Raw genomic sequence first — 20661 nt, forward strand, 5'->3', positions numbered from 1 at the left:
ATATAGTGTGAGTACTTCTTCCACCTCTGTATGTGAGTACTTGTTCTTCCACCACTGGATATAGTATATAATGTGAGTACTTCTTCCAACACTGTATGATGATGATGATGATGATGGTGATGGTGATGGTGATGGTGATGTATTAAAAGCAGGATCCGTCTCACCCGGACACACCGCCTGACTGAGCCGCGCCTCCAGGGGGGCGGGGTTAGATATGGGGTGAAGGGGAGGGGCGGGGCCTCTCTGCTCTAAAATGACTACGTCTCCCTTCTGCCTCTCCACTTTCAAACAGAGATTAGACCACGACGATACAACAGGACGTTTTTCCCTATCCTCAAATATTTTCGAAAGACCGGTTTGATATTTCTTCAATTAATTTTTCCCAATTAAAGAAAAGTGCGTTTACTGCTATGGCAAAAGGAGAAGGGAGTGAACAATACTCAAACGCCAGTTTATTGAATAAACCTGACAACTCGGATGGTATCAAGCTCTCATCAAAGGTGAGTTGTTTTATTCATTCAGAATGATCTTTTTGCCATTTTGATGGTCTTCTAATCGATAACAGGCAACAGGAGATGATGAGGAAGTGAGGTTTTAGGGGATTGCGTGTTGAAGATTTGAATGAATGGAGTGTACCGGTGAAGTGACATTTCAATGGAGAAGCGTTTCTCATTGTGATATAATCAACCACACTGCCACTGGAGTTGCACAATATTTCGCATAAATGTGACTAATTTACATAGTTAATTAATATAATCATCGAAACAAATGTAAAACTGAATATTGTTAATGTTCAGTCAATAAATCCACCAAGCCTCCTCTGAACGTTAAGAGACATTCATCCAATCGTTTAAATTATATAAACCAAAGCTTTGGATGGTTAAGTATAGTACATTTAATTTATTTTAAGACTGTAGAGAGAGGTTTTCGATGGACTCCTTTACCACAGCCACATAGAGCTTAATTTAAATCCCTAAAATCCCTATCATAACGGTCTCTTTTGTGCATTTGAATTAATGTCCATTGCATTAACATATGCACTACTGCTGGGAATGTGTCTCTCACAAAATTAGTAAAATATGAGCTATATAGCCAATATAGGCTAAATGCTGCATATTCATTTAAATGGCAGTGCTGCGTTCAGGGGCTCCTCTGTAGCCCCTTAATATTTAGAAAGAACCACACCTCTAACATCATGCAGTATGTACAAGTGTAAATTATACCAAAACAAGTAAAACAAACATATTTTTCTTTCTCAGTAATGGTGTAACACAATGGTTTGCATTGTCGTAGAGAAATGCGGAGTAGATCATTTGCATGTGTATCTACTGTTTTGTAATGGAAATTATGTCAGCAATCTCCTTTTAACGCTGTCTGTAGTTATTTGTATTCACCATAATATTCATTACGGTTTCCTAGGTTGCTGTAGAACATGAGTTAAATCGATTTTGGTGTGCATTTTGGGGCATAACATCGATATCTCCGACTGCTTTGAATGCAGCAGGGAGCACAAACACCAAGGCGACGTGTCAGACAGAGAGCAGGCAGAGGAGCATTTCCTAAAATCTCATCCTCACGTTTTTGGCTATTCCGTTATTTCCATTACAATATGTTGTCCAACATTAATCAGAAAATCCCGTCTGTTTAGTATGTTTCTTTATCGTGTCTGCACTGCAGTGATAACATATCATTACTGGTAGCACTGATAACACAAGTAGTAAAGAGTAATAGGAGGCATGTGGCGTTTACTGATAACTGTTGAGACCTCACTAGAGACACACTGGTGTTAATACAGTCTATGGTGTTAAGCAGACTCTGTTACTGATTTAATTCGGATGTGTAACGCAGAGAGAAGTGTTTTTAAGTGGACTTCTTCAAAGCCATGTGAAGAGAGTCACATTATTGCATGACAAAGTAGGAACACTCACTGCAATGTCATTTTAAATCTAGGAGTGGCAGAATTGTTATGATATGCACACTGGTAGAACAGGTGAAGGAGCATTATGTATGGGAAAAGGAATACGTTTTACTCCCACACAGTGATAGTCAAATATGTCAACATTCATCTGCAGGAGGATTGTTTGGTTTCGGTGGAAATTGGCATCGTATGGTGGGTGAACCTTGATCCTCAATACCCCACAACTCACCAAAATGAATATATATGTCCTAAATCAACAGGTAGTTACTGTTGTGTTATCAAGAAGCCAGCCTTTGTGTGCTGTCGCTAAAGTTTGAATAATTGCTTTTATTTTTGATGCTGCCAGAGAGCTGTTTGTCACCTAAACAAAGGCCGGGTTAGGTGTATCAACAAGACAGAGGCCAGCTCATTCAGTCACAGGGATGTTTTGTGTTGTGGTCTGATCTTAGATGAGGTCTGTTTCTTTCTCATGCATATCAGTGACATATACTCTATTAACTGGGCCAGCGGTTACGGTAATTTCCATGCTCTTTTGAAACATGTTTTCAAAGGCTTTATTTCTCCTCTTCCTCACCAGTGATGAAATCACATGAAAAGAGCAACAACATTTTGATTGGTCAGGGAGGAGGGTGTGTTGTTCTCCCTCTGTGGGCACGAGTGGTCAGACCACTGGTCAAACTGGCAGGCAAGGTCATGCTTGTGCCAAGATGTTATCACCCTGGTTTTCTGAGTGTGATGCCGTCATGCCCTGGCACTAATCTGCAGAGATTTGTGTTGCTTTTAGATGGGTTGTTAAGAGTCTGTCTGTTGGGTAGATTAGGACATATACAGTCACGAAAATGGAGAATAATGAGCACTTGTTGTTAGAAAACCATGGGTTACTTGTTTCCCAGTGGCTATCCCTGACTCCTGCCAAACACGCTACATGGAAGCTGCCAGCTAAACTGCTAATGAGACTATAGAATTGAGAGCCCCAGTCCTTTTTATAAAGCATGGAAAAATGTTTGCAATAATTAGGAGACACTGAAGATTGGAGATATTGATAAGGTTCCCTATTTATCAGCCTGTTGGGAGTATATCCATGCGCAGCTGTATTGCCGTCACATTGTTGACCTGCTGCATGTCGACTCTGCAGAATCATACCCTGCTATAATTACAAGGGCTAGTCCCTGCTTAGCCTGCTAAAGGTTCACAGACAGCTGCTAACTCTTAACCTTTACGACACTTTCTCCAAAATTACATTAATGTTGAATGAGTAATAACCCTAGAGGATGTGGCTTGTTAGGCATTATCTTCTAAGTAGTTGAACGGATGTCTTATTTCTTTGTCTTAATCTGGTTCCACGTTTGGTGTTTTTTTCCTTGATTAACAGTTTTTTTTCTGTCTCTTTTCCAGAAGGAGAACAGGAACCGATTGTCAGTCTGCAACAAGATCTGCTATGCCGTCGGCGGAGCTCCTTACCAGATCACAGGATGTGCCTTGGGTTTCTTCCTGCAGATCTATCTCCTGGACGTAGCTCAGGTGAGTTGAGATCAAAACCCCCAGGATAACACCTGTCCAGACATTCAGTGTCACTTTCCTGACACAGACTTAAATATAGCCCCCCGTGTCCTCTAGAGACACCTCACTGGGAGAGGGTACATACTGTACATGCAATACAGTCCTTCCTCTACCCCAGTGGTGACATTTACAGACTTGATGACAAGGAGTTTACATGCTCTTTCCTTTGCCCTCAAAAGATCACATGCAGGACATTGTGACTGCCAAAGCCCACCAACAAAGGGAGCGATTGTCCTGAAATTAAGAGGTGGAAAAAGTTTCCATTATTGACTCCATGGTGTGGCTCCACTGTATCAAAGGGGGCTTACGGGGGCTGAAAAAGGTCGAGGCGGGGAACAATGGTAGAGCTTTAATGTGCTCGGACATTAATCTGATGGTTAAGAGTCACATTCTTAAAGAAAATCTATTCAGACAAACTACTTTTCTACTTTCAAGGTTTACTTAAACGGGTGTCTGTTATTACTTTGGTAAGAGAACAAAGCAAAATCCAGTCAAAAGTGCAGTATTTAGATGAAATAGCTTGAAACTGCCTTTTTAAGAGTCACAATCTTAAAGAAACTCATCCAGACAAACTACTTCGTTTTCTACTTTTAAGTTTTTGTATCTAACAGTACTTTGGTAATAGAAGAAGGCAAAAGACAGTTGAGATATCTTAGGTGATGAGGAGGGTTCGCTGTAATGGGCTCTGACACTAATCTGATGGTTAAGGCCAGGATAGCGTAAGTCGACTGCTTCCCAGGGTTTTGCTTTGTCTCGCTACTGAGATTGTTGATTAAAAGTCTATTGGGTGACACAGCATGGCGCTGATTGTACAGTCAGGAGGCGAGCATTCAAGATGAATGAACAGCAGACGGGCCGAGCTGCCATGTGGCACCTTCACTGATTCTATCCGGCTAAGTGATTACTGACTTATTACTAAACCCCACTCACTGTAATGTCATGTTGTCAGGCCTCACTGCTGACTGCTCATCAGAAAGCTCAACGGTTCCCCGAAACAACCACAGAGAGTGTCGGCTGCTTGTGACATTTAGTGTTTCCAGTGTGGACGTGCACAACGTATGGTTGATGGTTAGCAATTGATTGAATGTGAACCCAAACTTCCATTAAAAATGCTTTAAAGACATTAGATTTATTTATTTAAAATAACTTGTTGGTTATTTGTTAAAAATAATCTTTAAAGATTCTTAAAATGTTTTTGTTTTTTTGGGTCACATAGTATTTTTTTAAATCATTTTGCTCAGTTAACAGTTCAATCTTATTTCTGGTGAGCCAACAATGGTGAAAAAACAAAGGCACAATAAATAAGCAAAAAGAAAACATACTTTTGTATAATCCCTGTCTTTTTTCCTTAACACAAAGAACACCCCATATCTCCTGTGTCTTTAAAAAAAACAATTTAAAGATTTATTTGTTAAGCGAACAAGCAAAGATTTGAAGAACAGTTTTATGTTACGATAAAAGTAGGGAAAAAGTATTTCTTTCCATACGTAACTGAGGTTGTTTTCCTCCTTTCATGTTGATTTTAGATGTATCTACGAGAAGCATTAAAAACGTTAATGTGTCGGAACCTGTAATTAAAAAATGACCAACTTTATGACATTTTTGTACGTTTGCATCTTGCACTAACCCTTTCTTTCTCTCCTTACAGCTCGATCCCTTCCATGCCTCCATTATCTTGTTCGCGGGCCGAGCATGGGATGCAGTCACAGACCCCACGGTGGGCTTCCTGGTCTCCAGAAGCCCGTGGACGCGCTTCGGACGCATGCTGCCCTGGTAGGTCTACATTCACATTATACAGCTTTTAAGAAGATATAGGTCATTTTCTCTGGGTCATCCTCCTCCCACTGTAACTTTCCACTTTGAGCCAGACTACGTTTATAACGCTGTTGATAATTTCTCAGTTACAGTATGCGTCATTGAGATAACGCAGAAATGGCTAATGGGATGCTGGGGGTGAGTCAGAGCAGAGAGTGGAAGTTTTTACACGTGTCAGTGTTTGGGGGCGGGTCTTTTTGAGCAGTCATTTCCTGGAGAGGTTACTCTTGGGTCATGTGGTGGCAATTATTGCTGCTGCTTCCTCATTTCCCCCTCCCACACACACACAGACAGACAGACAGACAGACAGACAGACAGACAGACAGACAGACAGACAGACAGACAGACAGACAGACAGACAGCTGCTACTCACATGGCTATACAATAATGCATACACACACAGCTGCTGCCAGCGAGTGGCTGGCCACTAAAACCAAGAGCACTGAGGTTATTTATTTTTTAACCAAGCAAATATAGGGTTCCTGCCGAAGCTAGTCTTGCACATTTCCCACGGTTGGGCTTTTGGTATGACGTTGACAAATATAACTCCTGCCTGTTACTGGCTCTGCCTCTTACCGCAGGCACACATTCATTTTCTAGAAAGTACTCTCCTAAAGACACATGATACTGAAAATACAAAGCACATATTTTTTTTTGATAGTACATTTATATGTTCAAATTGACCGTCAGCAGGGAAATTCACATTATTACGACAGCAGAAGTAAAGTGTAGATAACATAAAGAGAATAGACTTACACATAAAAAATAACACGTATGTACTTAAGTATGCACACGTTATTAATAATAAAAAAACAATACGTAAAAAAAAAATAGCACATAAGGACACCATAGTTAAAAAAGTAGCAGTGTATATATTTTAAAGTGACCTTATAATATTTAAAGAGGTAGCTGGTACTGTTTGCCGATTGTAAATAGATGGGAACAAAATAAAGCATGATTTGCACGAAGGGCTTTTATTTTTGAATTACCCCTTTTTATGTTTTGAGTTTCCCTTCCTTAATGGGAATCCCCTTGTGACGAGTAAAACTAATGTCAAATGTTGCCTTATATCTGTGTGGCAGCGCAGCTGAGCGTGTGGGGGGCCTAGTGGGCTTCAAGCCTTTTTTTCTAGGTTGCCGACCCTTTTCAGCTGCTATATCCCCTCCCCCGCCCCTCAATTCCTGAGCACTCTATGAGTTCATCTCATTTAGTTATAGGTCTGTTTCTGGATATCGAACTGTTAAACTGTGATCAGATAAACTGCAGCCCCTTGTGTATGAATGGTTAAATTCACACAGTTATGTAAGAGAAGTATGGTGCCAGGTGTCAGTGGCAGCTGCTGGTTACAGAAACCCTCTGTCAACACACGCCAGATAAGTTGGAGCTGCTGTCCCTTTGGATATTTCGGGATATGTAGTACCTCCAGAGTGGGACCGGGGTAAAGGGGACATTTCAACAAGACTGGGTACAAGAAAAGCTTTGGCAGCTAACAGCGGTAGAGGAAGTATTCAGATGCTTTACTTCAGTAAAAGTACCAATACATTATTATCACTTCATGACAGGTAAAAGTCCTGCATTGAAAATCTTACTGAAGTAAAAGTAGAAAAGCAAAATGTATTTGAAATATATAAAAAGGAAAAGTAATAAGTGCAGAAAAATTGCATTTATGTGTGTTAAGGAATGCCACATATACAAATATAATTATAGATATAATTGTTAGCATTTTACAGACAAACACAGTTCTGATGGATTTTTCTGTAAAATATATAAATAATTTGACTCGTTTGTGACTTAGAGTTGGTCCACTAGTTGAATTTTTAGAGATGCATTTGGTTACAAGTATCTAAAGCTGTTTGATAAATGTAGTTTACATTATTTCCCTTTTTTAAATGTAGTTAAGTAGAAATATAAAATAGCATAAAAGAGAAATACTCAAGTAATCAAACTTTTACCTAAGTACAATACTTGAGTAAATATACTTAGTTACTTCCCATCTCTGGCAGCTAATAATGAGCACCACAGGGACACGAGTGTTAGACCAGCATATTTACTCCCTGCACTGCTTGATTACAAACATGATCTCCCCAGTTGGTTATAGAGTGTGTGTAAGGAGAGCACGATTGGAGATCATTAAAGGTCTCACGTGGGTTAATGTTCCCTTTGGTGGTCATGCATTGGGAACACCTGCGTAATTCATTTTAGAATACAAAGGAATGATCATCCTGTCCAGCTGTTGGTTAGCAGTCTAACTGATGTTTCACAAATATCTCTCCGTGGTCATGAATACAAGAAATGGCACATAGATATGTTAGATTGATCGAAATAGCTTCTTGTTCTGCGAGTTGAGATGGAGGTTTTACAACAAATTCTCAGCCCTCTGAAGACTACAGTGTTAGTGAATTTCATATTATTAAAATCTATTAATGTCCACATCGAAGCCACTGGGATCATTTTATTTATACACGTTGACAGATAAGCAACACATAGATGTACACCTCAAATTACTTTAGCAAAAATAGCAGAGCTTTGGATAGACGTCATAAATACATATCCGTTAAATTGAGCATAATTGAATTAATGTGCAGGAGGGGGGAGATCAGGATATCTTTATTTAGATTGCCAGCAAACATCAAAATGCTCATGTCTGAGTCTCAGAATTGGGTCATGCTGCTTGAGCATCTCATCCATTCGTTGCTAGAGAGATGGGGCGTGGTTGGGTGTGTGTGTGTGTGTGTGTGGGNGGGGGGGGGGGGGGTGGTATTGTATGTGCAAGATGAGAGAGCTGAACGCGATGTGGTTGAACGTGCCCGTCGTCGTAAAGATGTCAGGAGAGGGGTGCGGCGGCTGCGATCAGGGAAGAAGAAGCAGAATTGCAGCTCCATGTGAAAAGCTTCGTGTGTAGGAAGTGGGGGAGGGTGGAGCAGTCAGGCTGGCTCCTCATTGGTCAAACCCAACACACCACATGTGTGAGCCAATGAGGTCTCAGCTTTCAGCCTTCAGTGTTCTGATAGGAATTTTTAAAGACGGACTGAGGAATTCAAGAGTTTATTAGAGTTCAAGCTGCAGAGTGTGTCTGTCATGAGGTAGCTACAGAAATACAGACATGTCCCTAATATGCATTTACATTTATTTATTGTTGCATTGGCTGTCATGCATCCAGAGTTTGTATTGCGTAACTTGAAATAATTCATGTCTGTTGATGGTTAGGAAGTGGGTGTTTTAACCTACCTTGATTTGATGATTAGATTGGACATAAGCATGATTTTTTAATGATTTTTTTTTTTTAAAGCTATGAGAGCAAGAAAAACATGAAGTCAAGGCTTGAAAAATAGAACAATGCCTTGATTTTCATTTTCTATCACAGCTGTTCAGTCCCCCACCCAGCCTAATGATGGCTGCCAAAATAAACTATTATTGTCAGTCAGTACCATTAAAACAAGAAAAAGAAAATCACATTAAATTAAACTAATAGCTGTCACCTTCTATATTAACAGAAGAAATCCCCCTCCATAGTCAACACAGCTATTTAAGAGGACATTTAAATATGATTCCAGGAGGGGTGTCAGGACACTTCTTACATGGCGTACTGTGTCACTGCACACTGCAAGACTTGGTTTAACCTTGCATACTGTTTTGAGAACAGTTTACACAACAAAGGGATACGATTCAGTCTTTTATGTTTTTGATTATAGCTTGTTTTATCCATGTTGGGGAATAAAGCTAAGGAATTCAAGTAGAGGCGTTTCCAAATCAAGCACCGTGCCCGATTTGGTCTGTGCTGTATCGCACTGAGGATATTAAAATAAAAACAGCATTCCTGAACGCAGCGTCATCTCCTGATAAAATATATCTGTCATGACTTGCAAACCACTCCTGCGCACTCCCACAGTGCCTTCACATGAGTGTACAGTTAATCACATTACATGCTCCGGGGACTCTGCTGTATGCCACTCTTCATGACATTACTCTATTAGGCAATTATCAAAGTTTGGCTTTAATTTGATTAGCTGTGACTTTAAATGCTGCTTTATTGCAGAGATTTATATCGGAAATCAGAATCAGAATTTAGTTTATTAGTCCAACAGAGGGGGAAGTTAACATTCTTACAGCAAAAGAAAATTGGCAAAATATAAAGTAATAAGCATGCATACAAATATTAAAGATAAAAATTACACAATTTACAATTGACAAAAGTACTCTTCTAGGTCGACAACAATAAGTACAGTAACAGTAATAAAAAATTAAATATGTAGAAGATTGTGTAACAGTAATTGAATTGTCTACTAGCAGTCAATACAAATTAACTATAAAGCGGTATGAATAAGTACAGTGTTTCCCGCATATAACCTATTCGCGTGGCCCACGCATCCACCCCCCCCCCTCAAATAAGAACATACATGCAAGTTCATGGCTACTGTAGACAACGTTCTTGATGCTCTGTGTTGCGTTGTTTATGATAACACAACGGAGTTGAGGATCTGTGGGGTTTATTCTCCCAAAAATATAATTTGACAATTTACAATTTAGCAGACGCCTTATTCCAAAGCGAATTACAATGACCAATTACAGGGACATTCTCCCTGGAGTAACTGAGGGCTAAGTGCCTTACTCAAGGGCACACTAGTAGTGGTGTTCTAGGCGGGATCAGCCCACCTCAATATCAATTAGACCACCAAAAAAAAAAAAATGTAAATAAAGAAAATAATTTTTTTTGTATTTATTATTTTTTTTATGAGATGTGGCGGACGATATTTAATTGTGGCGGGATCAATGTATGGGAAACACTGAAGTATAAGACATGTCGAGAATTGACGTCATTTGTACAAGTACTGCGGGCTATTTCCTTTGTTCCATTCACTTGTGACTTCCTGATTGAGAAAAGACGTCAAGCAGGATGCCCGTGTTGCTTCCTTTTCCACAGACTCCAATCCAGTCTCTTATTTCCCATCAGAGGTGTGGCTGACCTCGCTGTATCACTTCTGATTGGAGAGTCTCCATCTGACCATAGGAAGTTGTAAACAGAGGCGAGGAAGTGACTGAATGGAATTCCATCCGAGCTTTTTTCCAGATAAAATGACTTCAATCACAAGATATCAAGGCCAGGGGGGGAGGGAGTAAAGGATGGCAAGGATGTGTTTACAAACGGAAATGACTTGTACTTATTCGTACATATTCCACATACATAGACTTTGCCTCATCGCACTGCATTGCGTAACCCAAGATGATCAGTTATTTGAATATCAAGAGACATAAGTGTGTTTGTGTTTTGATGAGCAGCATTCCCGACCTACATGATCCCACAAGCTCAACCTGTTCCACAGATGTCACTACAAATAAACACTGTCTCTATTAGTGATAATCACCGTGAAACACCCAACAGTGCTATGTGAGGGAAGATTTGGCTCTGAAAGAAAGCCAGGCGTAAATGAATGACCAGTGTGTTGCATAACGAGGGTCCCCTCTTTTCTTAAAGGCTGGAAATTGTTTACAGAGGGAAAGAGTAGAATCACGATCACCACTGATGTTTTTGTTTTTGTCTCGTCCCTCTCCCCTACCCTCCTCTCTCTCCACATGAAGGATCCTGTTCTCGACCCCTCTGGCTGTGATTTCCTATTTCCTCATTTGGTATGTCCCTCCGTTTGAGAATGGAAAAGTCATCTGGTACCTTGTGTTCTACTGCATCTTCCAGTCCCTTCAAACTGTGAGTACCAAAACGCAGACACTCCCAGTGACTAATACTTTGTCTATAACGTATTGTGATCCTAAGATAGTGTAATATCCACACTCTTACAGTTAACACTATACCCCTACTATGACATTCATTGCAAAGTGTAGCAATGTTTCCTAAAAATATCAATGTCCATACATTTGGTTAGCATATCCTAAGGTTGTACTCAAAAACAGGAACAGGTTTATTGCCAGGTTGTTTCACACATACGAGGAATTTGACTTGATGTCATGGTACATGCAAGAAATCTAATATAAAACAAAGAATCTTGATGTAAACACTGAATTAACGCACAAAACAAGACAAAACTGAGCACACCGAAGCAGCCATCTGCGGCGCCATCTTAGCGATATCTGTGTTTAAAGGATCAATTACTGTGCTGATTGTTTTCTCTTTTTAATGTATGATATAAAACATAGAACATAGAAAGTTTCCAATTGCCATTATTTAAGTGGCTAAAACCGCATTTTATGTCATTTCTGCATGAAAAGTCACTTGAAGGATTTCCCGAATATTGAAATAGTTAGAAAATGGTGCCGACCCACTTCTGAGTTTTGTATTAATCTTCTCATCTGGCTTTTTATAAGAATGCAATTAAACACATTTTCCAAAAACGTGAACACATACTCCCCTCATCTTCCCTAAAATGCATGACCAAAAATGAAAGCTGCATTTCTTTTTCTCACCTCGTTTCTCTTTTCTTTCCTAACCAGTGCTTCCATGTGCCGTACTCTGCCCTCACCATGTTCATCAGCTCAGAGCAGAAAGAAAGAGACTCAGCCACCGCATACAGTGAGTTTCAGAGTCACAATCATATGTATTTTAAAAAACGGTTATTCTCCTCAAAGACTAAACATCCCGTATGTTTTCCTCCAATCAGGGATGACGGTGGAGGTCCTGGGCACTGTGGTGGGCACAGCCATCCAGGGGCAGATCGTGGGCATGGCCAACGCCCCCTGCCTCCCGGGCCCCGGGGACATCCTGGCTAATCTGAGCAACTACTCTCTGCTAGCCGGACACAATAGCTCCGAGCCTGTCATTTCCCTGGATCACACGGTAAGCAAACTTAAAAATGCTTGACAGTGAGGGGTAATGAGAGCCTTATCGACAAGAAAAACTCAAGTCAAATTTGGGACACGAATGCTAACTTTTCTTCTCTTGTTCTGTCCTCACAGAAAACGGCCTATATGATTTCTTCCGGTATCATCAGCATCATCTACATCCTCTGCGCTATCGTCCTTTTCTGCGGTGTAAAAGAACAAAAAGGTGAGGCGTTAATCCATTAAATCCTGCCCTTTGATTTGGATGCCATTGGTGTTTAATAGCCTTATTTTGACTTGCATTGAAAGCCAAATGAGGAAAAACTAAACAATTAGAGCAGACCAATCAAATATGTGACCCGCTCTATCGAAATCAGTCGGAAGTCGCAACGGCTCATTTCAAAATAAACGTGGATTTGCGTAAAAAATTTTCTTTTTCGGGGTTCGGGTGTTTTGTTTGATTTTAAATAAACAAAGTCTTGGCTTTCAGAATATGAAACTTTTACTTCCAAAGTCACACGATAAATACATTCTTTAAGCTTGTAAAGGGAAGATGACAGGCAATCTGCTCTTCCTCAGCGCCGCCCCCCTCCCTCCGGCTGACATTATGAATGTAAGGCATGTAGTAATCATAAATAACACGGCAGGGTCCGTTACAGTTTGTTTTCATCTGATTTCAAATAAACAAAGTCTTGGCTTTCAGAATATTAAACTTGTTTCGTCAAATTCAGATGATAAATACAGGTTTGAAGCTTGTAACGGCATAATTACAAGCGGAGAACGGAGTAACTTAACGTCACAGCAGGCATAACAACAGCCGGTGTTTCTCGTGAGGGTTTTCCCCGGGAAACAAACACAGTACACACAAACGCAAAATCACACAAACACACACACTTATACGCACACACACACTCGCGAGCTTCCCCCAGACCAGTAATCCAAACGAAAATATCTTCCCTCCTTACTACTTTGATAATTTGCTCCGCTAATAATCAATCAGATCGATGGATTCCAGAGAAGAGAAAACTTTGAAGGCCTTTTTCTCAAAATGATGACTCAGTGACAGTCATTATATAATGTGACATATTTTGCTTAATATTTGGAGCACAACAACAATCCTGATATCATTAGAAAGCTAGGAATCTCCTCTTTCCAACAGTGTATACAACTCAAAATGTGTCTTCGGGTCAATGCGACTGATTTCGATAAAGCAGGTCACATATGAAAGATTTGTGTTACCCCTCTCTCCAGCAGCATCTCTCTGAACTGGGTCATCCGGGCCTCTAGCGGGACGACAGCTCGCTCTCTGGCAGCTCTGAGCTCGGCCTCCTATTGCAGCTTNTCTCAAAATGATGACTCAGTGACAGTCATTATATAATGTGACATATTTTGCTTAATATTTGGAGCACAAAAACAATCCTGATATCATTAGAAAGCTAGGAATATCCTCTTTCCAACAGTGTATACAACTCAAAATGTGTCTTCGGGTCAATGCGACTGATTTCGATAGAGCATGTCACATACTGTATGTGGTTTGAATTTCTAACTGTTAATTCTTGTCTGACAAAGCGAGACTGAGTTTATCTTTAGTCTGATCCTCGCATTAGGTTCAACCTCCAGATTACATGCCCAAAAGTTGTGTCTTTAAAGTTGCTTAGCTGTTTTTTCACTCTAGTCCAATAGGGAAGCACAGTTTAGCTTTGGTTGTGGTACGATTGTGGCCTGATGGCTGTGAGGGCTTTCTAATTGGTCGCCTCCTGACCAGTGACGTGGCAAATAGAAATCTAGTAGAGCAAGGAAAGGTCGCTCCTCAAGTTAAGTGAACTGAAAAACCATGGTAGAAGAAATACAAGATTGTATTCGTGTGGATGTCATTTTGCGTCTTTGCTCACTCTTTCCTGTTTCTCCTCTCTCCAGATTCTTGCCGTCCCCGGTCAGAGCCCATGGGTTTCTTCCAGGGGATCAGGCTGGTGATGGGACACGGACCCTACGTCAAACTGATCATGGTCTTCCTCTTTACCTCCCTCGCTTTCATGGTGCGTATATAAACACACAAACACAATTTAACTCTGAGATTTAAGTGCTATTATTTTGACTGATATTGAAATTGCTAAATGATTCACGATATTTGCTGGAAAGGTCATTTTTGCATTATTAGTCTCATTATCATTGAAACATGTGATTAAAATGATCATGGTGGGATTTTTATGAAGTCCTAAGAATACGATTTGTAGGTCGGGGCATCTATGCTGCACCACAATCCTTTATTTAGAATGAAATGTATATATATTATATATTGCATGAAACAAATACTGCGCCTCTTGTGATTTGAATACTGCACTAGCCACCATTTTGTAATTTCACTCATGATATATACAGTATTTTAGTTTTGTTGGTCCGACTGGCTCTTCTAATGTTAAATGTCGGGAGTCTTAAGCTGTATTTTGCTCCCAGTCAGAGTTTATGTGGCGCCTGGTGGCCTCTGTGTGTGTGTGTGTGTGTGTGTGTGTGTGTGTGTTTAGACTGTACAATTTGTCTGAGTGTGTGCTGTTCGTCCCACAGCTCCTGGAGGGAAACTTCGCCCTGTTCTGCAGCTCCACACTGGGCTTCAGAAACGACTTCCAGAATATACTGCTGGTCATCATGGTGAGTTCACAAACACACACATTGTCAGACCTTCAGACAGATGGGTGCACTGTTCCCATGGCAATGACCGCATTTACCTCAGCACATGAAACCTGTAGCAGCCCCATTTGCGTGGAATAAGTAAAGCCATTAGCTTCAGAGTGAACACAAAAGCTTTCCTCCCCGGGGCAAACACATAAAATGTCTTCAATTACAAGGCAGTTCTAGAAAGCAGTGTCTCCTGAGTGCCCGTTTCCAAGATAAGTGTCCTCTCTCAGCCTGAATGCCATCCCCTTCCCACAGACAGTCAGGGAGCCACATCACTTCTCCTTTCTTTTATGTCTCTTGACCTCTCGGGAAGAAAGGTCTCTTGCATCAAAGAATCACCCCAGATCCAGACAGGTACTAAAGCCGATTAACCCATACAGTAGATGTGCCTCCTGTAGCAGAACTCTACTGAGGATTACATTCTTCATCCTTTACTTTATGGAAAGGATTATTCAAGGCACTGATCTTTTTTTAAGACATTTATAAAGTGAAATGACTTTTTTTTTAGACGGTGAGCTTTGACAGGAACAGCTCCATAAACGGATAAAATGATCCTAATCCTCACCTTCAGTGATTTACTCCGATCCTATTACATAAGTGCTTGTAACTCGAACTGGTTGTCCGTTGATGGGCTTACACAGTAAAGGTCAAACGTAATGAGACTTTGTATGAGAGCAAGAGGGAGTTCAATCATCAACAAAAAGAGCCTTGTGTCTACTTTTTTAGTTGAGTTGTTTTCATGTAGAAATTCACACATTTTATCCTTGAGGATACAAGCGGCCGAGATGGGTTTTCTCCGCAGGGTGGTTGGCGTCTCCCTTAGGGATAAGGTGAGAAGTTCGGTCATCCGGGAGGGACTCGGAGTTTAACCGCTCCACCTTCGCGTCGAAAGGAGCCAGTTGAGGTGGTTCGGGCTACTAGTAAGGATGCCACCTGGGCGCCTCCCTAGGGAGGTGTTCCAGGCACGTCCAGTTGGGAAGAGACCACGGGGTAGACCTACTGTAGGACCAGGTGGAGGGATTATATCTCTTCGCTGGCCTGGGAGCGCCTTGGGATCCCCCAGTCAGAGCTGGTTGATGTGGCCAGGGAAAGGAACATTTGGGGCTCTCTGCTGGAACTGCTACCCCCGACCACGGATAAGTGGGAGAAGATGGATGGATGGATTCACACATTTTCAATAGCTGTGTGGTGCTACTCACTTTCATTTGGCAGGAATTGACGGACATGCTTTATGAAATCTGTGTTAGAAGATATTAACTAATAGCCACAATTAAATTATAATTATCTTCTATTCATGAGGATAAGGCTCATAGGGTTGAGATTGATGTTCTTGCGATAAAGTGCGAGTGGTGTCTTTAAAGAGTAAACACTGACTCTGTTTATGCACACATTCTGCTGATGTGACAAAATATTTGCAAAAGGGAAGGGAATGATACTCAAAGGTTTACTCTTATTGTCCAAATGAAAACAGAAATATGCAACCACATGACTGTTTGTGTGGTCTATCTATCAGTTCAACCTTAACAAAGAAGTGGGGGAAAATACTGTTGCACCACCGTCGTTCTCTTAACCTTAGTCAGACACGGAGGGGTCAGAGGTCAAACTGATCCAAGCGAGCCCCCCTGGAGAATCAGAGGATGACCCCTGTGGTGGTTTGCATCACATTTGAGCTCAAATGTGTTTTGGGAAGAGCCGTAGAAAGCATATTGTCTTCCACCTTAACTGTTGTGTTTGGCAGTTAGGAGAGGTCCAATGTTGCATCACCGCGCTCATGTCATGTCGAAACCAAAACGGAAGCTAAAGCATACTAAAAATGCAGCTAATGTTTTTACTATTGCTTTTTTTGGCTCGGAGGGGCTTCCCTTAGTTTTTCTACAAAAATCATTTTAGTAACCTGTCTGGCTTTCTGTGGAATTTACTAGAGAGTGTGTGTCAGAGTAAAAACATCTGGTTAACCTGGCTTTGAATGTTTTTTTCTCCCCTCAGCTTTCCGCTACTCTGGCCATCCCATTCTGGCAGTGGTTCCTGACCCGCTTTGGGAAAAAGACGGCGGTTTACGTTGGCACCTTGGTAAGTCCCACAACCGCGTCCAAACATCACTACTAAGTCGTTTGAAGCCTGTGAGATTGACAGGAGTTAGCTCATATTATAGCAACTGCAGGGAAAACAGCTCTGGTTTCTTTATGAGACCTGTTGAGGAAGTACATCTCAGCACATCTGTGTGCTTTAGTTAATGTGTTCCTGTGTTTTCCAGGCTGTGGTCCCCTTCATGATCCTGGTGGTGTGTGTTAAGAGTAACCTGATCGTCACGTACATCGTCTCCTTTGCTGCCGGGGTGGGAGTGGCTGCAGCCTTCCTGCTGCCCTGGTAAGACCCTTTTTGAGTCCTTTTTACGGCACTTTTTCGATGTTTTCTTGTCTATAATTGTGACACTAATTTTGTATATCTTTCAGGTCTATGCTGCCCGATGTTGTCGACGATTTCCAAGTGCAGAACCCCGACTCCACCGGCCACGAAGCTCTCTTCTACTCGTTCTATGTCTTCTTCACCAAGTTCGCATCTGGAGTCTCCCTCGGAGTCTCCACACTCAGTTTAGAGTAAGTGTTTCCACACACATAGCTCTATTGTCTATAAGTTATTCAATTCTTGTAGGCGTTTCATTAGGTTTTCAAAAAAAAAGTCTTTCTGAGGCTTAGCCAAAACTCACCCTTTATCCCACATCAAAGCAAGTCTTTCCTTCTGCTTTCATTTGATTAAGTACAGTAAGTCTGTAGGCCATGCACCTCATGACTGACTTTACAGAATTGACGGCCTTTGATCAGACATGTACTACTGCATTGCATAACATGGAGAGTTTTTCTGTTTGAATTGAATCATGTTTTTTCTGTTTGTAGTTTCGCGGGCTACATCAGTCGAGGCTGCACTCAACCAGAGGCAGTGCATGTAACGTTGAAAGTGCTGGTCTCAGCCGCCCCCATAGTTCTCATTGTAATCGGCCTGACGATATTATACTTTTATCCTATCACCGAGGAGAAGAGGCAGGGCAACCGCAAACTGCTGCAAGAACTGAGGTAAGGGGGGGTGTGTGTGTGTGTGTGTGTGTGTGTGTGTGTGTGTGTGTGTGTGTGTGTGTGTGTGTGTGTGTGTGTGTGTGTGTGTGTGTGTGTGTGTGTGTGTGTGTGTGTGTGTGTGTGTGGTGGAGACTTGGTTAGGGTTAGGCATGTGATGGTTAAGGTTAGGATAAGTCTCCAGGAAATGCATGGAAGTCAATGTAATGTCCCCTGAAGTTGTGTGTGTGTGTTCTAAAACTGACGACACGTTTTATTCTCTTGCAGGGATAACGAAGCAGATTCAGAAACGGAATCGACAGAGCTGGCCAACATGATCTAGAACATTTTAAGAGACCAATCGGGTGATCGACTGGCATTTTGCACTGGGCGGGACCAACTGCCATGGACCTGTCGGATCATACAGACACTGCCTTGTCCAATCACACTGCTGCTGTTCCAAGTCTGAAAAAACGTTAATTGACTCAGAAAGTGTCATAGCTTCAGGAGCGCTGAAGCCTAAAACAAACATCCTACACATTTGTGACTTTTCCGCTGCATGAGATTCTCTATCTTCTTGTGTTCAGTCAGACCTCAAAAGCCTTACTTTTTGAATAACTACTTTTGAGTACTGTGAAAAATCCCTTTGTTCTTTTTAAAGGTTGGCCTTGTTCTCAGTTGAAATTGCACAAAAGCATGAAATGTGATGGAAGACGTTATGTAACTGGTGCCCTTTTTTCATACCGGTGCTACTCGCTGCAGATGAACAGTTTCCATCCTTGTGCATAAAACACATTGAGCATTGAAGACCTTGAGCATTGCGGTACAGAAAACCTGAGATGTGACCATCATGAGAAACTTGAACAAACAGTGATTACGCCTTAAAACCAACCTTGTTTTGGGGTTTAAAATGCAAAACTTTTGCTCAGCCACTTGCTCTTGTGCCATTGATTTGGTGTTTTGGATGTCTTTAAGTGTGTGATTTCATAACTAATCCTCAGAGTTTACTGTAAGCAGTCTAACCATTTGTCCATCTCATTCCCATCCAACTTGCTTTTTTTTAAAGAAGCCATTATAATGTGATATTAGTGGTGGGACGGTAACAGCTTTGAGATTGTTTTAGCTCCCCACCAAATGAAACCACTACAAAAGTAAAATAGTTTAGTTAGCAACTACATCACTGACATATTTTATTTATATAATACTGAAGACAGGAAAAGCCTTTTCCTCTCCTAACTCTTTAATTTCCTTAATGAGCGGCACGGCAGCTAGCGCCGGTACTGACATAGTTATATTTTTATTTAAATGTTTATATTATCTTTGATTTTACTGTTTTTTTAATTCATGTTGGCTGGAAAGTCATGCTTCTTGCAGTATTTAAATATATTTAAGGCCTCTGAGGTTCCACCTGCATTTGAAGTTTCAAAATGTGGAAAATGGGGTGGAAGCTCATTTTTTTAAACATTAACACACCTTTTAATGCATGTTGCCATCACTACTACCTTTGCTTCAAATGCATTCAAAAAGGGACGCACATAGTTATGAAAAAAGAGGCAGTAAAGTTGTTGGTGCATTTCTCTGTATATGTGTGTGTTTATTGAAGGAACAACCTTAGTGATCATCTCAATCCCAGTGAGAGTGTGGATTGACATATTTCATATCTGTTGATATGGAAAATGTGTACATAAAGTGTCATATGTTATACATACTGTTACATCATTGACATGTTGTTTCTGACAACTGGGATGCCGATGTGAAAATGCTCATATTTCATTCACTTGAGTTTTTTGTGAGTGTTTGTTTTTTCTTAGAGGTTTCTTCTAACTCTGGAGGATACTGTACATGCCAACACACAGTGCCATTTTCACCCACTAACTCTGTGATAATTGTACATTGTGTGAACTGTTTTATTTTGTCAGTGTTTTCTTTCAGTGGACGCCCCTCATGACTCTTGAGGCTGTAGCCAAATGTGTGAGCTTTAACCCTCCAGAGACACACTGAAGCCTTGTGAACATGTCTCCTGTGCATATGTATATATTGTATGTAAACCTGTAAATATCTTTAATATTTGTGGCTGTGAAATGAAATCTGTACACTTTAATGTAGTTATTTAAGAAAAAGATGTTGGGATTTAAAAAACTAATTGTTAATAAATACTAATTGATAAGTGTACTGTGAACGAGTTTACATGTCTTTACTTGAAGCAACTAAAAAAGCCAATTAAAGAAAACAGACATAATTGTAATACCTGTTATCCTATATCACACACACATCATGTGGATGATTGGCAATCACCCAATGCCTACTGATGAGATAATGGAATCATTCTTTGATGATTTATTATTTAGCAGCTTCTTATACACGCTATAAAAAAAACATCAGAAACCGTTCTTGGAGCAGTTATACATCAGAAATAATTATCACAAACAACAAATACATACCATACCAAATGAATGCTTTGATATGCAACTATATCAATCAAACCAGGCATTATGTGGAGATATTATCAGCAAACCTTTTGGATAATTACACAGGCTAAATGCCCTTCAGTTGCACTTTGACATACAGCAGCTCCAGTACAATTTACACATTGAGTCTAACTCATGGTACATTGCTGCCATCTAGTGCCTGGGGTTGTCCCTATTTTATGGAATGGTGCACTTAGTGGCAGATGGTTAGTTAATGAAACAATAACCTATTCATGTTGTTCTTATTTCGAAGCAGCTATGTATATTGCATTTACAGAAACATCAGATTGCATTATTTTCAGAAGAAGTAGAACATTCATATTGCAATTTATATATAAATTGTATATATATTGTATATTATATTATATTGTATATAATATAATATATATATATATATATATATATATATATA

At 40.6% G+C, this 20661-nt stretch overlaps 1 protein-coding gene across 1 annotated transcript; it reads left to right on the forward strand.

Annotated features, from left to right (window-relative positions):
• Positions 1 to 297: 297 nt before the first annotated feature.
• Positions 298 to 19960, forward strand: mfsd2ab (MFSD2 lysolipid transporter A, lysophospholipid b). Its single transcript, XM_010779585.1, has 14 exons — positions 298 to 500; positions 3314 to 3439; positions 5127 to 5251; positions 10871 to 10994; positions 11735 to 11813; positions 11902 to 12077; positions 12197 to 12287; positions 13979 to 14097; positions 14624 to 14707; positions 16721 to 16804; positions 16989 to 17101; positions 17188 to 17331; positions 17629 to 17805; positions 18070 to 19960. The coding sequence occupies exons 1-14, from the start codon at positions 411 to 413 to the stop codon at positions 18122 to 18124; spliced, it is 1587 nt and encodes a 528-aa protein (XP_010777887.1). The 5' UTR covers positions 298 to 410; the 3' UTR covers positions 18125 to 19960.
• The last annotated feature ends 701 nt before the right edge of the window (positions 19961 to 20661 follow it).

This window comes from Notothenia coriiceps, unplaced genomic scaffold (genome assembly GCF_000735185.1).
Source record: "Notothenia coriiceps isolate Sejong01 unplaced genomic scaffold, NC01 NC01_scaffold00020475, whole genome shotgun sequence".
In the NCBI taxonomy this organism is placed as follows: Eukaryota; Metazoa; Chordata; class Actinopteri; order Perciformes; family Nototheniidae; genus Notothenia; species Notothenia coriiceps.